Source organism: Salvia hispanica, chromosome 2 (assembly GCF_029641045.1).
Source record: "Salvia hispanica isolate PSC_SH4W2 chromosome 2, Shi_PSC_v1, whole genome shotgun sequence".
In the NCBI taxonomy this organism is placed as follows: Eukaryota; Viridiplantae; Streptophyta; class Magnoliopsida; order Lamiales; family Lamiaceae; genus Salvia; species Salvia hispanica.
The window spans coordinates 45967558-45992281 of record NC_142693.1 but is presented as its reverse complement, the minus strand read 5'-3'; the positions used below and the strand labels follow the sequence as shown (position 1 = coordinate 45992281).

At 41.6% G+C, this 24724-nt stretch overlaps 1 protein-coding gene and 1 pseudogene across 1 annotated transcript; both read left to right on the top strand.

The window, feature by feature from the left end:
• The window catches only part of LOC148932515 (uncharacterized), a 151366-nt pseudogene that overhangs the window by 99642 nt on the left and 27000 nt on the right, over positions 1-24724 (top strand).
• Positions 1662-9850, top strand: LOC148932516 (uncharacterized). The gene is made up of 3 exons (XM_089063739.1): positions 1662-1841; positions 3955-4560; positions 9779-9850. Exons 1-3 carry the CDS (start codon positions 1662-1664, stop codon positions 9848-9850), a joined length of 858 nt encoding a protein of 285 aa, XP_088919865.1.

Here is a 24724-nt window from a genome sequence, read left to right as displayed (position 1 = left end):
TTGATAATATATTAAATCACGGGTCATTTGATTTAATTTGTAATTTATCTAATAGTTGAGCCCAACACTTAAGTCATTCCATGGATCCCCATCCTAGCCCAACAAGTCCATTATAAATAGTGATGAGATGTGGAAACCCTAGCACACCATTTATTCACAACACTCCTCCCCTAAACCCTAGTAGCCGTCGCCAGCTCTCTCTCTCTCTCCTTGCCTCGGTTTTCGTGCCTTGGAACGTGGGAGAATTAGGGTTTTGTTTTGTTCTTGTTCTATCCTAATTCATAGGATTAGATCAAGACAATATTGAGTTTGTGATTGGGTTTCCCTAGATCTGTTCAAGACTATTATTGATTATTCAAGATCCGCCCACACGGATGGATGATCAAGGACTAGGGAATAGGTTGGAAGATTCACGGTCGATAAACCAAGGATCTCCGGGTGGTGCAGCTAGCAACTTCGATCCTATGATGGATCAAGATGAGGTAACAATCGAATCTACATCGAATATGCATGATTATGTGTTTATTTGATGTTATATCTATAGATCTATGTTTATTGCATGAAATTGGAGTCGAATGCATAATCACCTAAATAGATCTGTTAAGGACCTGTTTGTTTTCCGTATCTTCCGCTGCGGTAGTCCCAACAACTGGTATCAGAGCCAATTTTTAGGCTCTGATTATGTATTTGATTAATTGAATTTTTCGAAAATTATAGTGTGGAAACTTGGGATTTTCGAAAATAATGCAATACGTGTTGGATCTATGTTTTTTATTGATTTCATTTTGGATCTATGATATGATGTTCTAGATCGATGAAAGAATATTATGAATCTTGAATTTTATTCAAGTTTTTCACAAAAATATTCTAGATCTATGATGAACGTCATTAGATCTATATATTCTAAGTAATATGTACTAGATTATATGTTTGTTGATTACATATATGTATGTGTTTAAGTGAATATATGTTTTTGAATCAAGAAATAAAGTGGTCCATGATTGAATACTTGGATTGATGAAAGAATATTACGAATCTTGGATTTTATTCAAGTTATTCACAAGAATATTCTAGATCTAAGCAAGTATTCATAGATCTATAATTTTATGTTCTTAATATGCTAGAACAATTTAAATTGCTAAAAGCTAGATGTTTAAATGTGCATATTTGTGTGAACATAAAGGATTGTTACAATTGAGAAACGATTAATTAAGATTTAAGATCGCGGTCAAGCGTAGCGACTGCGATGAATAAGTTAATTAATTGAAAACGAATAAATGAACGCAAGGGTTTAAACCCTAGATGTGTTCTAGAACCGGGCTGCCTTCGACAGGGATCCGAGATCCAGATCTGGTGAGAAAAAGGCGGCGGCGGCTTCGGCTGGTCGAAGGTGTCAGCATGCAGCAGCTCCGGCAGCGACTGCATCGTCTTCGGACAGCAGCGCCGGGCAGCGGCTGCACAGCCGTGTAACAGCAGCTCCGTTGGACAGTGGCAGCCCTGACTTCGGTTGGGGCAGCAGCCGCGGTGTTCCAGGCGACGGAGGGCGACGCTGAGCTCGTTGATCCAGCTGCGGCAGCGGCTTCTTCAAGGGGTCAGCGGGCAGCAGCTCCGGCAGCAGCAGCGACTCCAGGCAGCAGCAGCAGCTGCGTCGCCTTCGGGCGATGGCGGAGGAGTTGTCTTCATCGGACAGCAGTGACGCTGCAATGGCAGCGGCATCTGCAGACGCCGGATTCTTCGTTGCTGGACAGTGGCGGCTGCTCCAGTGGGAGCGGCAGAAGCGGCGGTCAGTAGGCGGCGACGCTGCAGTGGGAGCAGCGCCGGCGTCGCGGGAGGCGGCGGAGGTCAGACGCGGCAGCAGCAGCTGCTGCGAGGCCCAGTGGCGGCCTAAACCCTAATTAGGGTTTTGGTCGTGTCGTCTCATTTTTCGTTTTTGTGTTTTCGTTTCTTAAGGCACAAGTTATTTATAATTGTGGTTTAAAATCCTAAACCTAGAATAATTAAATATCTTGTGGTAATTAGAATGATTTTGCAATTAAATCAAGATTCTAATTTAAATGAGAATAATTGCCTTCTTTAAATATTGCCAATTGAATAATTAGTCAAATAATTGATTTAATTTGTTAATTAGTTTATTTTGGTGGATTGTTTCCATCTAGATATTATCATGGTAATTAACATAAGAAAATTCAATATTTGATTGATCTAATTTTTGGCTTTTCCATAATTGGATGGAATTTTAAAGAATATTCTCTCTATATGCTTTCATATTTTATTTTTAAGGTTTAATTGAAATTGTCTTTATTTTAATTGGTGTGTTATGGAATTATTTCCTAGAAATATACCTAAGGAAAAGACATAAGTTTTCAATTGTTTTATAAACCCTAAAATTTTGAAAATTACATGTATAATAATTGGATGGATTTTAATTGGAATCTAATTCCTAGTTTGAATTTTGTCTTTAATATGATGTAGGTGAATTTTATTTCCTCTAGATAACATCGGATTAATTAAAGAAGTGAAAAATTCATTTGGCATTAACATGCTACTAAAATCCTAAATTATTAAAGTGTTAAATGATTAATTGGATTTTAATTGGAATTCAATTCCTAGTTTAATTTGAATTTTATCTTTAATTTTGATGAAGGTGAATTTGTTTCATCTAGATAACATCAAATGTGATTTAAAGGTATGAATTCATAGAGCATTAATTTTGCTATTAAAATCCTTAATTATTTATTTAAGTTGAATTTTGTCTTTAATTTTGATGAAGGTGAATTTTATTTCATCTAGAAAACATCATTTTGAATTAAAGATGTAATAAGATTCTTCTTGTCATGTGATGTTATGAAAGCTATGAGAATTTTAATTCTCGAATTTAATTGGTGTGTTTTAAATGGATTTAGTCTTAATTGGATAAATGCGGATTTATATATCCAAGTGGGCATTTAAAATTAAGACTTAGCTAATCTTTTACGATATACACCTAGACATTAATTTTAGGATAAGGATGGATTAATTCTATCTAAGTACATCCTAATAGTATTAAAAGGTAACTCTAATAAACAAGATACGTTATTTTAATTAATAATGTATGATTGTTTAAGATTGGACTTAATGTCTAGATAATCTTGTTTATGTGGAGATAGAATTTTAATTCTATCTATTTATTTTAGATGCTTAATTAAATGATCAAGTTTCGTCATTATGTTTATGTGAACCTTTTGTAAATGTGTTTACATGTTTTATTGATGAAAGATGGATATTTAATTTGAGTTATGATTTTATTTGTTAAAATCTAGTTTAACTCGTGCATCGCCTATATACTTATTGCCTTGCATGCATAGCTAGTACATGTTTAATTATTCTTTGAATGTGGATACCTGCCTTATCTGCTTAAGTGATAATTAAACTATTAAAACCACCAACAAGAAAATATGAAGCGATAATTACAACACGTTTGTATATGGCCTCCATAAAATTGGTCTTAGTGTGAAGTAGTGACCGGCCTGTCTTTACGGGAGGAACATTACCAGTTCGTAAGTTTGGACTTCTCTAGATAAAGGTTATTAAAATCGTAAAATTAGTTTTTCAGTAATATCGCGACTGGTCTTTACCGGAGCAATATTGCTGCGAAATTATAAGGATTGTATTTTAATAATGCTTAGAGGGAGCTATAGGAGGAGGTGCTTGTCCGGTTCGACCTTTCTTTAGAGGAGTTCACGCACAAGTAAAGAATCCTTAGTGCTTAATTTTATAGTTATACGCTTTAGCATTGTTAGTCAGCCATGCCATTCTTATGGTCTCTGGACTATCTGTCGACATTGTGGCCAGTAAAAATAATGGATTTCTTGCATGAATATGACACGGCTTCCTAGTAGAAGAACGTTTGTGCTTGATTTTTGTGGATGTAAAATTGATGAATTGTTCTGTGGTTATTTGCAATTCCTTGAAATTTTACATGTTTATATTATTGGTATTTGTTCTCAGCTTGAACGAAAGATGATTGATACTTGGGATATTTACTATGCCATACTTAGTTCGAGGAAGCATGACTCCGAATTGTTTAAGGAATGGAAAAGTAAACTTGATATTGATCGTTTGATCAATGACTTGAGATTGATTCTCAGCAAGGATCGTCCGCCCACATACCATCTACAAGGAGAGGACAAGGAGTTTCGTGATCAGTGGCATACCGTGGAATGTCATCTCAAGGGCTTCGTTTTGGCCAGTGTTGGCAATGCCCTTGAGAGGTTTGACAAACCCAAAAGGCCGTTGGTCAACAAGCCCACGTGGTTTGAAGAAAAGTCCTCTAAGGTAAGAGCTGGTATCGTTGTGAAGCATTTAATGCATGATGTATTTGAAGAGGGCCAAGACGTGGGGGTATATGCCCTAGTCATGCTTGGCTACTTCAATAAACTTCACTTGTCGGGGGGGAAAGTTGACCCAGAAACCCAACAGATAATGATCCTTGATGGGCTTCCAGATAGCTTTAATGAAGTCAGAAATGAAATTTTGTTTAGCGACAAAAAGTTTTCGTTTTTGGACCTTTATAACAAGCTTGTGATTGCTCAAACAAAGATGAAAAGAAAGGGTGGACTTTTGAGATGATCATGTTCAAGTCAGAAGAGTTTATTTTTGCTTTTATGTTTACATTGTTGAATTTTAAGAGTTTTTGATATTGTTTGGTTTTGATATCATATGGATTATTGATATGGAATTTTATTCCTAGTTTATCAATTGTGTTTTTGGATTATCGATGTCATTTTATAATGCTTGCATTATTAGATAAATGAAATTTTGATTATCCAATTATTTATGACATCAAATGTAACATGGTGAATATCAAAATGTTTACTTGTGATTAAATTTGTTGATTCAATTATTATGAAGTTTTCTTCTAGAAATATTGATTATTAAGTTTCTTTAATCCTTAAGTCCTTTTGAACCATTATTTTGTTGATGAGTCAATAGAACATTAATGTTCGACATGGATTCAATACAAAATAAAATGATCTCATGATCGCGTTTGTTCAAATAAAGGTTTAAGAAAAATAATCACAATAATTGATTACAAGACAAGTAAATTAAATTCAACTAGAAACAAGATAAGTATTTGTTATAAATACTAGAAATTCTTGTGTAGTAAATATAGTGTGCACATTAAATTTGATTTAATGTTCCAAGCCTAGAGTTGACTATTTGATTAGTTATTGTTTTATTTATTTTGTTTTGAAAGTGATAATTAAAATAGTGGGAGCTTTTCTTAATGAATAATTAAATTCTAAGTGTTTAATAAGAGCGTCATGGCTTGTTTTATTAAACTAGGATGAATTTAACTCCAGACACTGTTTAAATTGTTTTAATAGCCTTAAAGAATATTGAGACTGGTATTTTTCTACTTTTAAAAGTGGGAGCTAAATTTTGTCTCATAGAATATTCATAAATGGAATTAAGGAATTGTTTGATAGAGTTAAAAGGGTTCACACCCTAGAATGAAAGAAGTGATGAATTGCACACTTTCTAAGACTCTAATAACATTAAAAGATATTTCCAAGTTAGCTATTAAAAATTAGAATTACTTTTGGATTTCCAAAGAAAGTATTTCTAAAGATCACAACAAATGGTTAAATAAATGAACTCTTGGAATTTATGACTATAAAACAAAGAATGCAGTCATTCGGTTTTATTTTGTCATAAGAACTATTTTCCAATTAGTCATTGTGATGAGGTAATTATGTTCATACATAAATTTACATCACAAATTATATAGCAAGGATAATACCAAGTAAGATTGGTATTATATAATTAAAGTTTTTGGAATCATATTCGACATGATTAAAACTTTATATATTGCTATAGGTATTCTACTTTAATTAGTAGAAATTCAGAAGGATCATAATAATGGATTTTGATAGAGGAATATGTATAAGTGCACTTGAGAAAGGCACATAAAATTATTCAACTGGATCAAAGGGCCTAGAAATATTTTGATCAAATAATCGTGCTCCTTAGCAAGAATTAAGGTTATAAATTACAAGTCTATTTTCGTTTTATGTACTCTAGCAAACTATGTTGGTAGATTCTTTTAAAGAATTATAGTTTTGAGTACATAGTGGCCAAAGCCTGCTTTGAGTATAAGTGGGAGAAAATGTGTGTGAATGTGTAGCACAAGACCAATAAAGCGGTAGGTATACTCGAAAGCATTCTTTGAGTATAAGTGGGAGATTGTTGGAGTTTGTATACTAAAAGATGCTTCGAGCGTACATGCCTTTGTACAGTCAGCTTGTGCATGTATACGAGAAACGCCACGTCCACTTGTTTACCTAATTATGAGAATAAATAATATAATATAATGGTTTATTATTGAAATATGATAAACAAGTCTAAGGCTTTTTACTAAGAAGGTTAAGTAGGGAAATTCGATGAATCTCCTCATGAGTTTTCCAGTAGGGGACTTGGCCAGATCTAGTAAGAAGAAAAACGTATTCACAACCTAGATAGGCTTTGGCTACCTATTGGTACGGTTGCGGTGTTTGTGATAATTCTCTCTTACCTAAGAAGAGATTAGTAAAACCGGTGTGGTAAAGCACTGAAAGGATCTAATCCGAAATGTATTCTTTATTGCTATCTACTGAAAGAATATATTTCAGAAAGTTTAGTATTTTCTAGTCTATGATATTAATAATATTGTTTATTGAAAGGTCCTCAGGGTTTTCTCTTTATATTCGGGTTTTCGTATGTAATTTGGAGTGTATCCAACTGATCAGGAAGAGATTCCCGACCCAGCTGAGTCGTTGGTACGACAACCGAGACATGGCTTCAAACAAGTTTCCTCAACCCACTTCTACTGATTAGTATAATGGAGGTAAGGGTCGAATCCCACGAGGATGGACACGTTTTGATAACTGCGGTGACTTTCCTGGGTGTTTTGGTTAGCTACCACGCTTGGGTTAAGATTTTACCTAGGTGAGAAATAAAGGTGGTACTCTACTGACTAGCAGGCGTGAAAATAACAGGCATGTGGTGGTGTTCGTGAAAATAGGGGACAAGGTGTCTCAGAGGCATATGGAAAGTAGACAGTTACTAAAAGAGGAAAATTAGACAACAAGGTATATCTGGTGGCTGGTGGCTCTCTGACAGGTCTGGATAGTACAACTGAAAAGTAGGGAACAAAAGCAAAAGTAACTTAAAAGTAAAGGTGGTCCAAACTAAAGTTGATTTTGACGTTTTCTTCTTCACCAAGTATTGACAAAAATCATATGAACACAAACACCCTAACTAAACTCAGATTCATAACCTCAAACTCAAGATCCATTGATTTAAAAATACTCAAACTTAAAATAAACGGCGAAACTGCAATTTTACTTCTACTGACTGATATGCAAGGCAGTGATTATAATGCAACGCGAAGACTTCAAGCACGAAGATTAGACTAAACATAACTACAACTTCAGATCGACAACTCCATGTAAGAAAACACTTAGAAATTAAAAGCAACAACTAGATCTAATTTTCCTAGGCAGAATGAAGCAAACTCGAACCAAAGCGACATACGAAATAGAAACTTCATAATTTAAGTGTTGGAACTTCACAAGTACTTCAAAAGGCAACAACGATGAGTGTTTGCAACAAAACCAACGACGAAAGCAAGTAAAGATTAAACTAGAAAGCAAGGTAACGATTGTTTGGCCACTTCGGGCGATGATACTGCTATACTACTACGATAATTGGCTGGAACGGTGGATCGATGACTTCTCCGGCAGACTCTTGGACGTCAAGTGACCATGACTGTGGCGAGGAACGAGAGATTGGATAATGCTGAAGGATCTGATCTTCTAGAGAGAATTCTAACTAAGTGTGGTAGTTGGACCTTTTTCGAACTCTAAGAGCGAACGCTTCTCTCTCTCTAAGTGGCTTCTTTTATAGGGAGGCTTGCCCTTGCTTTTAGGGTAGACTTCCTTCAAGTTTTGACTTTTATGCCCTTGTTAATGATCATCCCAGCTATCCTTCTTCTCCATCTCGAGCCTTTTCTCTGGCATGCATACTGGTCAGTATTGCACCCTTCTAGCGCCCTTTTCACTTGTGTCACCTGAATCGCCTCCTACTGACTTGGATCCTTTAATCCTGCACACTTGAGCAACTGTTTTGCAGATAATACATGCATTTCACGACATACTGGCCAGTAACCAAGGCTTAGAATACGACTTATCAAACTGCTCACACTTACCACATGCTTGTCCTCAAGCGTGAAGACAAACAAAAAGAAATAAGTCGAATTCGAGCCTGGTTACTCCCCCTGACCGACTATACCTAACTAGACTCAAGACTCTGACGCAAAGGAAAAGAAAAGAAACAACGACACAAACACATAAAACATATAGTTAACTTAAACACATAGAATAGGCTATATTTTCAACCACCCTTTCCCTCGAGATCAGGTGCAATCCGGCCTTAAGCAGCCTTGAACTTCCGCCGCCCCCTTTTTCTTCCCCAGTCAGTATATCTGCTTGTCAGGATCACCCAATCCTAGGCCAAACACTGGGTTCACTCAGTCACTCATTCCTCACAGGGGATGTTAGGACTGTTTCTCTCAATGCTAAACCACAGATGTTTCGGACGCAGATCTCACGTGCAGCTCCTGAAGGTCTTTAAGGCTTGTAACGGGGCTATTGGGTTGTAATGTTTGGGGCAGTTGTCCCTAAGGCTCTAGGGTTCAAAAACTAACTACTTATTTGATGAGGGAGAACTGTGTGCATTCGGGCTTCTGGCTAAGGCTTCTTCTTTGGCTGGACAATTTCTGACATTGGCTTCCAACTGGTCAGTAGCTTCCTTGTGGCTTCGCCACCCGTATTCCTTCTTCCTCCTTTCTCTTTTTGTGGACAAGTATGCGACCATTTTCTTCGGTTTTCTTCCTGTGGCTTTGCCACCCTTATACCTTCTTCTATTTTTTTTTTTTTTTTTTTTTTTTGGATCAGGAATTTTTTAGATCGATTTTCTCCTTCTTTCTTTGTTTTTCTTTTCTTTAGCTGGTTCCTTTTGTATGTCCTCCTGGGCAGTTGCCTCCTTGCCTTACGCCTTGCACACACACAGTTCCAGTGGCTGATGGGTTATTTCAGGGTATAGGTTAGGTTAGAAAATGGGGTTCTAAGTAGGGGTGTCGAAACGGGTACCCGCGGGTATCCGCACCCGATTTTGCGGGTACCCGAACCCGAAAATGTGAAATTTTTACTACCCGTACCCGACCCGCAAGGCAATTCGGGTATCCCGAATACCCGCATCGGGTATCCGAACCCGCAGCTGCGGGTACCCGCACCCGCTGTGGCCATGTGGAAAGAATTGGGCAACTACTGCTTTTGTTATAGATTACGGTTATGTCTTCTTTTATCAATCAACGATGTGGGATAAAGTTTTTCAATTTAGAAATACAAATAGATAATCCCACTAGGCTACTATATAATAAAAGTTCTAATATGATCGAAAGATTGGAAGAATTGTTTGAACTTTAAACTTAGTTTTGTATGTTTCAAAATTCAAACCCACTAGAATCATTTCAAAATAACAAAGCAGAAGCAGTAGCCAACAATATGATGTGATATTTTTTTTTATGATGTTTAGAGAAAAGAGTAGAAGTTGAAGAATATTTTTCAATGGATTTTCTTTCTGCATAGTGTTAACTAACAAAAATAAAATTATTCCTCCACGCCAATTTGAGACTATGAATTGATGAGTCTTCCTTCTGTATGTATTTGTAGAGTAATGATTTTTTGTTGTGCTACAGATCTTCTCACCTTCAAAAGTATTCCGCTCCATCCAGTTTGGATTGATATTGATTATTTGTCCCACATCGTGAAATAGATGGAGGTTTAGTTTGTGAGATGTAAATATAGGAGTGAGTGATGGAGCCGATCAGCTAAACCATGCGTGGTAGAAGGGTATAATGCACACACTATATTAAAGTTCAAAGTATTAATCGGGTAATTAATTTTAATCGGGTTTACCCGATCGGGTATCGGGTATACCCGATACCCGACTTTTTATTATTTTTGGTACCCGATCCCGAACCCGAACCCGATTTTTGCGGGTAGCGGGTATCCAATACCCGACGGGTATCGGGTCGGGTTCGGGAATACCCGTTACCCGCTACCCGTTTCGACACCCCTAGTTCTAAGGGTAGGGCTTTTTTTTTTTTTTCAGTGTTTAGTGGAAAGCAGTTCCACTTTGGGGCTTCTAACTCACCTTTTAAGAGGGCTTTCGTGTTTGACCTAAGGGATGGGTTTTTCCTTCATACTTGCATCATCTATACTGACTAGGGGTTACTTGGGGGGGGGGGTGGTTTCTGTTTTCCGGCATGCCTTATCTCCCTCAATTCCCCTCACCGTCAGTTCGAGGCAGTTGAGTTTTATGCCCATTCGTAAAACATAACACATAATTCCTAGACCTAAACAAACCCTAAAAAAACTAACATGCAATGACTCAAATAACACATATATACATGTCATACTGGCCATTTGCTCCCCCCTCTCACTTCACAAGTGTCTGCCCCAGATTCGGGCTGTGAAGTGAAAATTGGGAATGGCTAGTATGACAGACACATATTTACAACAAACACATATTATATCTAAAAATTCTCACACTTAGACTATGCAATAGGCTAAGTGGGAGAGTTTCAGATATATACCTAGATTTATAAACAAAGCAGCATAATTTACAAACATGTTATATAAATATATAAACTCCTCACACTTAGACTACGCAGTAGGCTAAGTGTGTGTTCACATGCGTATGACAAGACACAAAGAAAAATATAATAAAACACATGCACCAAAGTAGCAAACCCTTTACTTCTCACACTTAGACTATTAAATAGGCTAAGTGTTATGAATGAGGTTTGCTCACAATTAAAACACATAATTCTAACTATTTAACAAAGTAAAAAAAAAAAACAGAACTAAAAGAAAACTTAAAAATTAAAAAAAAAAACTAACTGGTCAGTTTGGGGGGTGGTCGATCAGATGTTCCTCCTGTCCGCTTGTTCCAGCTCCAGTGCTTGCCTTTCCTCTTGCCAATTCCTTTAGGATGCTCTCCATTAGGGTTGTCAGCTTCGCCATCTCTGCCCGTGATTGTCTATTCTCCTCTGCCAGCTCAGTTACTGCCCTCTCCAGATTTTCTTGCCTCAGCCTTTGAGCTTGGTCGATCTGCCCAGGAGCTTCTCCCATTGGGTAGAACTGTGATACTCCTTCCCTGTAGTATACCAAGTTGGTGCGGACGAAGAAGGGTATATCGAATAGGCCAGGAGCGTCGACCATGTACATTGGAGATAGGTCGTCTGCCTCTGTTATGATGATGTGGTTGCGCATGAAAGCTCCTAGTATGTGGCAGAGGGACAAGTTTCTAGCTGGGTAGGTGGCTATCAGGTGGCATTGGTAGGCTGTCCAAAATTCCAAATGCAGTTTTCTTCCACGATTAGCGCACCATACCAAGTACAATTCGGTCATGGACGTTCTGGCAGCTGAATTACTCTGCCCCAGTAGGTTATAGCCTAAGTAGAGTTGCACCAATCTTAGCAAGGAATTGTTGAAGTGGGTGGATCTGGATTTAGTGGAGGCGAACTGGCCAGCATCGGGGTGGGTTAACTCCTCCCAGGCTTCCTGGGGCTCAAACTCTATGTGTCTCCTCGGTACCCTCCTCTCACGGCTTCTCTAGTCTGGTCCTATAGCCTCCTCCAGGCTACACATACTCAGTCATACAGTCCACTCTAGGTACGTAGTGACTTGGAACCTAAACGTGGTGAAGAACTCCTTTGCTAATCTCACAGATATCTCTGGGTCCCTAATCTCTAACAACCATTCAAAACCCAAAGCTTCTATACTGGCCAGGAATGAATCACGAACAGATAACTCATCCAAAGAGGGTATGTGGAGTACTTTTCCGCATTTGACCTGCTTGCTACTGTCTTCCTTGTCGTCAAATGCGTCTTGAAGCTTTTTGGTGTCGTAGTGCTTCATGTCCTCCATAAGCTCATCAGTGAGCTCTACCCTCCATCGTCGGTACACGATCCTCTCTACTGGAGGGTGGACTAGTTCCTGGTGGTTGTCGGGGAGCTGCTGCTCATGGTATTCTTCCCCTTCTAGAGAGATATCACTCTCCGAGTCAGACTCCTCGCTGGAAGTGTAGTCGCTATCACTTGATCTTCCTCTCTCTTCCGGCTCTCTGATCACTATTGATAAGGCTAATTTCATGCATCGGTGATGTGCGAAAAAAATGTTGTAATTTGCTGGGTCTAACACGTTTCCTAAGCCAGGTGTGTGAAGAAAATTGCTAGATCAAGGAAGTTATGAAGGAGATGGTCTAGCAGGAGAATGGAACGAAATGAGCAGGAATTACGAGGAAATTGGCGTGATAAAGGAACTCTACAGCTGAGGGCAACAAAGTCATTATCTATACCTCGCTGGGCCCACTAAAACGCCTATAAATAGAGAAGAGCATGCAGCGCAATGGAGAGAGTCTTTCACTCTTCTTAGCTCATACATTTTCACACACTTGGGGATGGTTCTGGGTAATCGTGATAGGGGGGGTATTTTCTAAAGATTTCGTGCTTGGCAACACCGTCCTAGTGAGGGCGAAGATACAATTACTTTTAATTTCAGTTGTTTTTGCTAGTTTCCACCGTCGAACTTCACTTTTGGGAGTCGACTTTGATGTTGATAATGTTTTACTGCTTTACCGTTCATCGATCTGCGTTGAGCTTTTAATTTCAAGTTATTTTGCATAGATCTCTCTGCTGTTAGCGTAATTCTTCAAATGCTATGTCGATCTCTGTTTATTTCGTTGTTAAGGTGTTTGATGTGGAATTTGGTGACAAATCTGTGGTTGTTTGAGTATTCGGTGTTCTTATTTGTAAAATCTGACGTGATGGAGAGTTTCTTCTGTTTGGAGTTCATGTCGGACGCTTGGATCCGGAGTGGATTTAGCGTCTGAGGTTGGATTTGGCGTGTGAAAAGACAGTAGTTCGTTAGATTTGTTTTATTTCTTCTTGGTTTCTATTTCACTTCGTCTAGGGTATGAAGATCTGCTAAGTTCTTCGTTTATTATGCATAAATTTGATTTCAAGTCAGTAGCTCTGTTTTTGTTTTGCTCATGCTGTTTTCCTTAAAGAAGTTTTACAAAAATTTGGTTGTAGAAGACGATGTCACTGTCAGTTAGTACGAGAGTTAGTTATTCTGCCAACTTTTCAGTCGTACCTTGCTTTTTAGACATGGTCCCCACCGCAGATTTATTTCCTAGGTCTAGCTTTTAGGTTAAGTTTTTTTTTAGGTTCCCAAGTCAAGTTAATTCTAATTTTCCTCAACCCAAGAAAATGCGTGGCAGCAGCCAACACCAAAAACACTCCCAAATCCTTGATTATGAGTCTTACGCATCCTTCTCTGTGGGATCGATCCCTACTTCCCTATACTAGGTTTAGTAAAGTGGTTGAGGGTTTTTGAAAGGAAAAGTGCTTTGTGTGTCCGACGACCGGGATTCCTCGCGACCCACGAGTTCCTAGACCGAGTGATCTAGTGGACTTGCTGGATCTAGGGAACCTGTTATTTTCTTATTTGAACAGCCTTAGCACAAATTAAACCCTTTCAAGTGGCGCCGTTGCCGGTGATGGATGGCGTTTGTTGTTATTTCATTTAGGGATTTGGTGTAAATATTTTAATTTCTGTTATTTCTTTTTTTTCCTTGACAGTTTATGAGAATAGGCTTCCAATCTGGAAGTTGGGCAAGCTCATCGGGATTAGGGAGTGGCCAGTACGAGTGGCGAATCAAGGAATCTACATCTACCATCACTACTAGATCAGGATTGAGAACGGAAGATCCATTCCCGTTCGAGTCAGAAAGTGAAAAGGAGTGGAATTCATCGACAGAGGAGAACCCAGGGACAACAACCGAACCAGAGCATTCCGAGACCGAGGAGGAGAAGGACCCAGATATGGCTCATCTATTTGACCCCGATCCGGAAATAGGGTCGCTCACCGCACATCTTGATGGTGAACCCGCTCATGCTATAGTCTCGAACCCACGACGGAGGTCGATTGACATCAAGACGAATGTACTTGGAGTTCTACCTACCTTCTCTGGGCGGAGGAACGAATGCCCTTATGAATTTCTGAACGAGTTCAGTAAACTATGCAGCATTCAGAAGCGGCCCCACGAGGCAACAGGAGAGGACTACCGTCTTCGAGCAATTCCGTTTGCTCTCAAAGGGGAGGCGAACACTTGGCTGCTGAGGCTTCCACCGGACTTGATCAACACGTGGAAGGATTTTAAACTGGAATTTTTGGATTACTTTTTTCCATCTAACAAGACGAATGCCTTGAAGAAGGAGATTCAGGAGTGCAAACAAGAATACGATGAGTCTCTAAGTTCTTATTGGTCCCGCTTCAAGGGGCTGTTGGATGCTTGTCCTAACCACAGGATGATAGAAGCGGAGACTTACTATTTGTTCTATGAGGGTGCAAACCCTGAGTCAAAGGACTTGATGAACTCCTCGAGCGGGGGAAATTTTACTAAGAACAAAGCAAGTGAAGCCAAGGAAACGCTGGGGAGATTGATTGAGGCAAAGAAGGCCTATGATAACCCGCGAAGCATATTGAGGAGAGGATCAGCTAATGCAGTGATGGATCAAGAAGACAAGAAGGTGGAAGATAGGATCGATAAACTGGAAAAGGCCTTGCTAAATGCGATCGAGAAATGCAATCCGCATGCTCCAGTGGAAAATGAGAAATCCCCTGGTCAAGAGGAAAGGCAACTGCAACCATACTACAGTCAGCCTTGCGAAGGGGAGTGCCAAGCTCAAGCAAATTCGATGGGAAGTTGGAATCCCGATGGAAGTTGGAATCAAGGAAGATAGAGGGACGCTCCATGGAGGACTCACCCAAACTTCAGATGGACTGACCATGATCAAAGCCAGCCACCTCCCTTGCAGCTCACGAATTTTGCACACCCTCCGGAGAGGCAGTCTAATTGGTCAGGGAAGGGCCAAGAAGGACAATTGCAGCTGGGATACAGGAATCAGGACCAAGCTAATTGGGGGAACAAAACTCAAAACAACCCAGGAAACTCCTATGTGCCACCTCACCAAAGGAATAACCAAGGCAATTTTCAGAATTCCCAACAGAACCACCAAGGGAATCAAGGGTCTGGTGGCCAGTACAACAATCAAGGGTCGAATAACCAATACAATAATCATCAAGGAAATTTTCAACAGAACCAAGGTCAAGGACAAAATTTTGGTCAATTCAACTTCAGACCACAACGGAGTTTGGATGACATGGTCCATGATTTGGTAAATTCACAGCAGTTCATGCAAGGTAACCTACATTCCAACAATGACATGGTGCACAAGTTACAAGATGCTCAGTCAGAGCAAAAAGCCGCCATGGACATGATGGCAAAACAACTTTCCCAGATCGCAGTTTCCTTGAACGAGATGCGAGGGAATGAAGGCAAACTTCCTGCTACCGTCAAACCGCCAGACCGAGCAAACATTAGTCAAATCACTTTGAGATCTGGGCGGGGTTACGAAGGGCCGACGTTGGGAACTGATGAGGAAGCACCTATGCAAGCTAAAGAAGGGAAACAGAGTCAGAAACAGCAAGAGGGAGGCGCTGAACCGAGGGAGATCATTGTTCAGAGAGACCTCCAGAAGGAGGATTTAGGGGGATCTCTACCTCGACCAAGGGACCCGTTTTTCCTAGACCCTGAACCTGAGGAAGGAAGTAGGGAAGGAAACAAAGCAGTTGATGAAACCCAGGCTGGTACTTCCACAAATGCAGTAAAGCGAGCAAAACCATTTCCATATCGAGGGGAGGCGAAGAAGAAAAAGGATGACACAGAGGATCTCATGGAGATTTTCAGCAAGTTGGAAATCAACTTGCCATTCTTGCAAGCCTTAAAAATGCCCACCTTCAGTAAGTTCATCAAGGAGTTTATTGCAGGGAAAACCAAGCTAGATGGAAAGATTGTGATTGGAGAAACTGTGCCTGCTGTGATACAGAAAAGAAGGATGCCCTCAAAATGCACCGATCCAGGTATGTTTACATTACCCATTTCTTTAGGGGATATCAAGGTTGAGCATGCCATGTGTGATCTAGGGGCGTCAATAAATGTTTTACCACTTTCAATCTATAAGAAGCTAACCGGGGTAAGAATGGTTGCTACCAAGGTAGTAATCCAGCTAGCAGATAGAACTTGCATTTGCCCTGAAGGAGTGTTGGAAAATATTATAGTCAAAGTGCATGAATTTCTATATCCTGCTGATTTTTACGTGATCAAGATGAATGATAATGAGTCTGCTGAGTCTAGTGGGGTACTTTTGGGGAGGCCATTTTTGCGTACGGCTAAGACCATTATCGATGTGTTTGATGGAACAATTTGCTTGGACTATAATGGGGAAAAATATACCTTTAGCATAGATGAGGGGATGAAAAGACCTTTAGATGTCGAGAATCTCTACGCTATTGATGTTATTAACCCTTTAGTCCAAGAATATCTTGAGACAGAATTGATACAGGAACAAATCGACAACTCAGAGTTGAGCCATTCGATTGACAAAGAGGTTGTGGGATGGTGTGCAGCAGTGAACACAGAGGAATTGAAAGATGAAGAGCTCACAGAGGCCATTATGGAATTCTGCAGAAACCCGGAATCAGCTAGGTCCAGGGGATCGATTTATGTGGCCAGTTTGGAAAAATCTCCTGGGTCGGGGAAAGAGACTTCACCGGAAAATTCAGAAAAAAATCCCTTGCCCCAGGAGACGAATGGAACGAAAAAAGAGCTGAAAACACTTCCACCAGGTCTTAAGTACGCTTACTTGGAGGAGGACGAGACATTTCCAGTAATAGTCAACAGCAACTTGACCAAGGGACAAGAGAAGGAGTTGTTGGAGGTCATCAAAAGGAACAAGAAGGCAATAGGATGGACTCTCTCAGATTTGGTGGGAATAAGTCCGGATCTTTGCATGCACCACATCCGTTTAGAAGAAAGTGCAAAGGCTCATCGAGATGCACAACGGAAGCTGAACCCAAACATGCGAGAGGAAGTCTTGAAGGAGGTATTGAAGTTGCTTGCTCTAGGAATCATTTACTCCATTCCTGACAGTGAGTGGGTCAGCCCTGTCCATATGGTGCCAAAGAAGTCTGGGATACAAGTTGTCAAAAATGAGAAGAATGAATTGGTACCCACCAGATTAGTGACAGGATGGAGGATGTGCATCGACTACAGGAAGTTGAACGAAGCCACAAAGAAGGATCATTTTCCTTTACCTTTCATTGATCAGATGCTGGAGAGATTGGCAGGCAAACAGTATTTTTGTTTCCTTGACGGATACAGCGGCTATGTCCAAATCTACGTTAATCCAGAGGATCAAGAGAAGACCACTTTCACGTGCCCTTTTGGTACATAGGCATACCGAAGAATGCCATTTGGATTGTGTAATGCACCGGGGACTTTTCAACGATGTATGATGAGCATTTTTTCGGATCTGTTGGAAGTGTGCATTGATATATTCATGGACGATTTCACCGTCTACGGGAACTCATTTGATGCTTGTTTAGCCAACCTTGATCTAGTGTTGCAGAGATGTCAGGAAAAGCATTTAGTGTTGAACTTCGAGAAGTGCCACTTCATGGTGACTGAAGGCATTGTCCTAGGTCACGTGGTTTCTGAGAGGGGTATCCAGGTAGACAAGGCAAAGGTGGATGTGATATCAAAATTACCATACCCTACGAATCAAAAAGAGGTGAGAGGTTTCCTAGGCCATGCAGGGTTCTATAGGAGGTTCATAAAGGATTTTGCAAAGATCGCTCAACCACTCACTCGGTTGCTACAAAATGATGTGGAATTCGTCTTTGACGAAGGATGCGAGAGGGCGTTCCAGCTGCTTAAGGACAGGTTAGTGTCAGCACCAATAATCAGGGCACCAGACTGGAACCATCCTTTCGAGATAATGTGTGATGCAAGCGATTTCGTTGTGGGAGCCGTCTTAGGACAAAAAATTGATGGAAAAAGCTATGTGATCTTCTATGCTTCCAAAACACTAAATCAAGCTCAGAAGAATTATGACACCACGGAGAAGGAAATGTTAGCCATCGTGTATTCCTTTGAAAAATTCCAACCCTACCTTCTTGGGTCAAGGGTTATAGTCTTCACGGATCACGCAGCAATAAAGTACTTACTGGCTAAGAAGGAGTCGAAGCCAAGGTTGATCCGTTGGGTGTTACTTTTACAAGAGTTTGATTGGGAAGTACGAGATAAAAGAGGAACGGAGAATAGGATAGCAGATCATTTGAGAAGAATCTTCCAAGGAGAAACAGAAGAGGCCATACTCGATGCCTTTCCCGAGGAACATTTGTACCTTTTGGAGAAATTTCCTAAACCACCTGACTGGGAAGCAGTTTTGGCCTTGACCGGTCTAGGGGAATCGGATAAAGGGAAGCGCACGCTGAATGCAGAACCGTGGTTTGCTGATCTACCCAGAGGATGAAGATTAGAAGCGAATCCAAATTTTATTTTTGGGATGATCCTTACCTGTGGAAAATGTGCTCAGATCAAGTGATTAGGCGCTGCATTCCCGAATGGGAACAAAGAGATGTGTTAAATCATTGCCATGCGTTAGCATGTGGAGGCCACTTTGGGCCAAGGAAAACAACGAGGAAGGTTCTAGACAGCGGATTTTATTGGCCAACATTGAATAAGGATACTTTCGAATTCTGCCAGTGTTGTGAGAGATGCCAACAGACAGGGGGAATTTCAAGGAGAGATGAGATGCCTCTGATCCCAGTGATTGTGTGCGAAATTTTTGATGTTTGGGGAATGGACTTTATGGGACCGTTCCCGTCATCATGTGGGAATACCTACATATTGGTGGCATTGGATTATGTATCTAAGTGGATAGAAGCTAAGGCCACCACAACTTGCGAATCGAAGGAGTTGGCAAAATTTCTCAAGGATAATATTTTCAATAGATACGGAGTTCCTAGAGCCATCATCTCAGACCAAGGAACGCATTTTTGTAATCGCACCATCGAGGCTTTGATGAAGAAATATGATGTACACCATCGAGTGTCAACTCCTTACCATCCTCAGTCTAATGGCCAGGCAGAGATTCCTAATCGTGAGATCAAGGCGATATTGGAGACAACAGTGTCTGCTGTGATACAGAAAAGAAGGATGCCCTCAAAATGCACCGACCCAGGTATGTTTACATTACCCATTTCTTTAGAAGAGAGTTTTGGTGCCTTGAGTCTGCAGCAACCCCTTGTTGAAGAAATAATCAACACTAAACACCTCTGGGGGGTCGCACATGACTACTAGCGGAGCAGCCTTGGCAATTCTCATTTCTATATTCCTCTGGAGGTAAGCGCCGATGAGGTGGCAGGTGTACATATGACGCCCCGGGTTGCTCGTCATCTGGTGGCATGCCCGCGCCATCCAATATCCGAGGTGCACCTTAACACCCTCCGCCATGCACCATGTGAAGTAGAGATCGGTAGTAGTGAGAGCTGAATTCGCACTGCCCATCAAATTGTAGCTGATAAATGTTTGAGCAAAACGGAGGATCCGGTCTTCGATGTGGGAGGCTTTGGAGTAGCTGGATTTAAACGCCCCTGATTTAGAGTGCGTGACCAGTTCCCATGCTGTCTGGACTTTGAAACCAGGCGTGTTCTTTGGCATCCCCACCATCCTATCGTTCCATGCCCCCTCTTCATCTTCTTCCTTAGTGAACAACCCCATCCGTAGGGACCACTCCCTAATGCTCAACTCGTGTTCCTGATTGAAAAGCCTGAATGTGATAGAATCCGCGTCCAGGTCCGTGGTATTCTTCAAACGAAAAGTGGAGAAAAACTCCCTTGCTAGATCCACTGGTACCCTCTCTTGGTTGTGCTGCAACAGCCACTCAAACCCTATTGCTTGGATATAGGTGCGGAATTCTTTATCACATGCAATCATATTGAGCTCCCTCTTGCTATACTGTTTCCCTGACTTGGCCATCTTCCATGCACTACATCTCTCCTTGTATACCGCGATCCTCTTCTGGTCGTCAAACTGTCTCATCTCCTCCAACAAGCTTTTAGTCAGCCAAATCACCGGGCGTCCGGGAATCGGCTCTTCTTCAACCTCCTCAGAGTTATAGCTGGGCTCAGGGATGGGCTCGTCGTGCTCCTCGACAAAGGGTTCCTCGGTCACAGGGGAAAGGGTCTCCTCGACCTCCTGTACGGAGGGAGCTTTCCTTGACCGGGTAGATGTAGTCGCCGGCGCCTTTCCTTTTCTGGCCTTCTCCTTGGCCAAGCGCGCCTCTGTCTCTGTCGCTTCAGGTATAAAGTCATCGACTTCGTCAAGGAGGCTTCTCCTAGTGCGCCTCCTTTCTGCCCTCTCATCAACCTTGGGCGCACTTTCCTCCTGGTCATCAACCAGGTCCACTATCAGTTTCAGCCCTTCCTCATGCTCCGGTACTACCGTCGAATGTAGATCTGACTCTGCCAAAAGCTTTTCTGGGGTTTACCCCTCAGCGATTCCTTCCAAATTAGGGGTTTCCCCCTCAGCAAACTTTTCAAACACGGGGGTCTCCCCCTCAGCAATTTCAACAGAAACAGGGGTTTCCCCCTCACGAAATTCAACAGAAATAGGGGTTTCCCCCTCACGAATTTCAACAGCAATAAGGGTCTCCCCCTCACGAACTTCATCAGCAATAGGGGTTTCCCCCTCACACATTTCCCTACCCTCAAGATTAGGGTTCTCCGTTTCATTTCCTTCTGTCTCTACCAAGGTCTCTTCATGTGTCGGTTCACCATCCTCCGACTGTTTGTGGAATGCTTCCTCTTCCTCCGCCTCCTGTGAAACGGTCTCTGCATGCGATGGTTCAGCGACTCGCGATCCTTCTTCAGAGAGACTCACCGGTTTCGCAGCCGAATCCGCCGGAATTCTCAGTGATGGTATAGTCGGCGCAGACGGCATCAGACTGGCGGCGAATAGGGCATACACCTCCTTTGCTTTCTCTATACTTCCCACCTTCTGCGTCAACTCGGCCAACAAGGTTGGGTCATACTCAATGCCTTTGGTAGAATCCATCGGTGTAGATCTGAAAAAAAAAACGAAAAGAATTGGCAATTTTGTTGTTAGGGTTTCGTCCGTTTTTTAGAGAGAGAGGGAATGAAGAGAGAAGGAAGAGCAAACACAAATTTTTGTCTAATTAGGAATGATGGAGAGAGAAGGACGACGGTTGCTTTTTCTGGTGAAAGGATGGTGCGGTTGCAGGCGTGATGTAAGCAACCGTACGTCTCCCATAATTATCGGCCAGAATTTGAAATTCAAAATATCTTTTCCCTCCTTGACTCCTTCCTTCACACTCTCCTCCTGGATAATCCCCTTGACCATGCCCTACAAAATAAAAATTGAAGGTTCCAGACCCCTGGGTCGAGGTTAGGGCATAAAATACGGTTCCCCTTGGAGTGTGGTGCTTCGAAAATATATACATATATATATTATATTATTTATGTATTTATTTATTTTATTTTTTTAAACAATTAAACTATTTACATGTTGTGTTTCCGAGATTCCCTGGTTCAGTTGTGAATTTTCAAAATTATCAACTTACCCCTTGACCCAGGAATTCATCGGAAATTACCCCTGTCTTTTTAGGCAATAATAGGGAGTGTGTGTAGCGGAATCTCGTCCACTACACACAACTCGGAATTATCCCTAAAAACTTTCACTCTATGACCGTTTACAAGGAAAGGAACAGAGTTTGGAGCACTTCCCTGGATCTCCACTGCTCCATTTGCTCGGATGCCAACGATGGTGTATGGGCCAATCCATTTAGACTTCAGTTTCCCTGGCATGAGCTTAAGCCGAGACTGAAAAAGGAGCACCTTCTGTCCCACATGAAGTTCCTTGACCCGGAGGTTTTTATCATGCTATAACTTCGTTCTTTCTTTGTACCACATGGCAGACTCAAACGACTCCAGCCGAAGTTCCTCCAACTCTTACAATTGCAACTTTCTTTCTTCTTCGCAAGCTATCGGCTTCATGTTCATTTCTTTCACTGCCCAGTATGCCTTGTGTTCAATACCTACAGGTAAGTGACACATCTTACCAAACACAAGTCTGTAAGGTGACATTCCAATAGGTGTTTTAAAAGCAGTTCTGTAGGCCCATAATGCGTCCCCGAGTCTTTTGCTCCAGTCTTTCCTTGACGGATTAACTGTTTTCTCCAATATCTGCCTGGCCATTAGACTAAAAGCTTGTTGGAGGAGATGAGACAGTTTGACGACCAGAAGAGGATCGCGGTATACAAGGAGAGATGTAGTGCATGGAAGATGGCCAAGTCAGGGAAACAGTATAGCAAGAGGGAGCTCAATATGATTGCATGTGATAAAGAATTCCGCACCTATATCCAAGCAATAGGGTTTGAGTGGCTGTTGCAGCACAACCAAGAGAGGGTACCAGTGGATCTAGCAAGGGAGTTTTTCTCCACTTTTCGTTTGAAGAATACCACGGACCTGGACGCGGATTCTATCACATTCAGGCTTTTCAATCAGGAACACGAGTTGAGCATTAGGGAGTGGTCCCTACGGATGGGGTTGTTCACTAAGGAAGAAGATGAAGAGGGGGCATGGAACGATAGGATGGTGGGGATGCCAAAGAACACGCCTGGTTTCAAAGTCCAGACAGCATGGGAACTGGTCACGCACTCTAAATCAGGGGCGTTTAAATCCAGCTACTCCAAAGCCTCCCACATCGAAGACCGGATCCTCCGTTTTGCTCAAACATTTATCAGCTACAATTTGATGGGCAGTGCGAATTCAGCTCTCACTACTACCGATCTCTACTTCACATGGTGCATGGCGGAGGGTGTTAAGGTGCACCTCGGATATTGGATGGCGCGGGCATGCCACCAGATGACGAGCAACCCGGGGCGTCATATGTACACCTGCCACCTCATCGGCGCTTACCTCCAGAGGAATATAGAAATGAGAATTGCCAAGGCTGCTCCGCTAGTAGTCATGTGCGACCCCCCAGAGGTGTTTAGTGTTGATTATTTCTTCAACAAGGGGTTGCTGCAGACTCAAGGCACCAAAACTCTCTTCTATTCATTAGGAGACAAGGTGAAGGCAGAGCCGGAGGAAGCCGATGAAGCCATGGCGAGTGAAGAGGTGGAGAAGCTGCGCAAGGAAGTCCAGGACATGAAAAAGGAGATGCAGATGATGCGGAAGGATATGATAAAGGAACTCGGTGGGATAAGGAAGGAATTGATGGGAAATCGGGAGGAAATACAGACCCTGAGGGGAAATATTGTTGATTTGGCGGCGAAATGTGCCAAACAGAATGACAGGATGACGGAAGCGGTGGAGCTTTCATTGAAAATGTTGAAGTGGATGCAGCAGACGCTCCCCTTGACCCAGTCGAGAACAACTCGTGGGTCCAGCAGTGAAGTCAGGCAGCCCACTCACAGCAGTCCCTCCGTCAAGCGACCACAGCAGTCGCTGCAGTTGATCTCCCCGACCATTCCCGTGCAAGTTCCAGCCCCACCAAAATCAAAGTCTATCGTGAGAAAGTCAGTACCGGAAATCCCAGAGCAGAAGGAGGAAGAGCTGGAGCAGCCAGCTAAGAAGAAAGTGAAAGTGACCCGACCCGGAATCCCACCCCAGTCTGGCTCTCGAGGGAGCCAGTCCCAGAAGTGATCCATCGTCTCTTGACCAAGTAACTTTTATTTGTCGTTCTTTTCGTTTTTTTTTACATGTTATATATGTGTTTAACATTTGTTATATCTTCTCCCACTTAGCCCACTGCGTGGTCTAAGTGTGAGAAGTTTGTGTTTTCTGTTGTTTTATTTGTTTTCCTATGTTTTCTATGTTCTTTCTCCCACTTAGCCCATTGCTTGGTCTAAGTGTGAGAAGTTTTATTATTTTGTTTTGCATTGATCTCTCTGTTCCCCCCTTCACGACGATGGCTTAGGGACAAGCTTGAGTGAAGTGGGAGGGGGAGAGGAGTCAATGCATTATCCGTGTTGCATATTAAGAGTCTGTTAGTCTTAAGTGTGTCACATGAGCCAGTGGATATAATATGGCATGATTCCCTTAGTGAAAGTAATTGAAGATAGGAGGCATTTCAACTTAGAAGCTTTTTCCTTAAATAAGCCTAGTTAATTTGAGTGAAGCGAGAACGACAGAGAATGCCTCTACTTACTTAGTTGTGAAGCCCTACTATATAGTGAGTTATAAACCTCAGATAACTTTGAGCTAACACATGTTTAAGGGCCACCACTGAATGCTTAGGGAAGAAGAGCTATGAAGGAGAAAAATTGGGAATTGGGTTATGAAGGTATAAGCTGGACAAAGTCCAGGGAAAGGCGTTATAAGCTGGACGAAGTCCAGAAGAAAGGAAAAAATGGAGGAATAAGCTGGACAAAGTCCAGAGAGTAAAAAAAATAAAAAAAAAAGAAAAAAAGAAAAAAAAAAGAGGAGGAATAAGCTGGACGAAGTCCAGAGGGGGAATGGTCTAAAAACAGGAATGATAATAGCCTGACCCAGGAAGGAGAAACTCTCATAACCCAACGCTTCAGTGGTGTAGCATTAACTTAAGAGAAAATCGATCCTAACATCCCTGGTGAGGAATGAGTGATCGAGTGAATCTAACAATTGGGTAAGTAGAAAGCTATCTTGACAAGCTGACAGATTGGCTA

What these genes read in the sequence shown, in the direction of transcription:
- LOC148932516 (XM_089063739.1), top strand. Translation starts at nt 1,662, where the DNA reads ATGGCGGAGGAGTTGTCTTCATCGGACAGCAGTGACGCTGCAATGGCA. An exon ending in CGTCGCGGGAGGCGGCGGAG is followed by an intron (nt 1,842 to 3,954) that starts GTCAGACGCGGC and finishes TTCCTTGAAATT; the next exon opens with TTACATGTTTATATTATTGG. An exon ending in TGGACCTTTATAACAAGCTT is followed by an intron (nt 4,561 to 9,778) that starts GTGATTGCTCAA and finishes GTTGTGCTACAG; the next exon opens with ATCTTCTCACCTTCAAAAGT.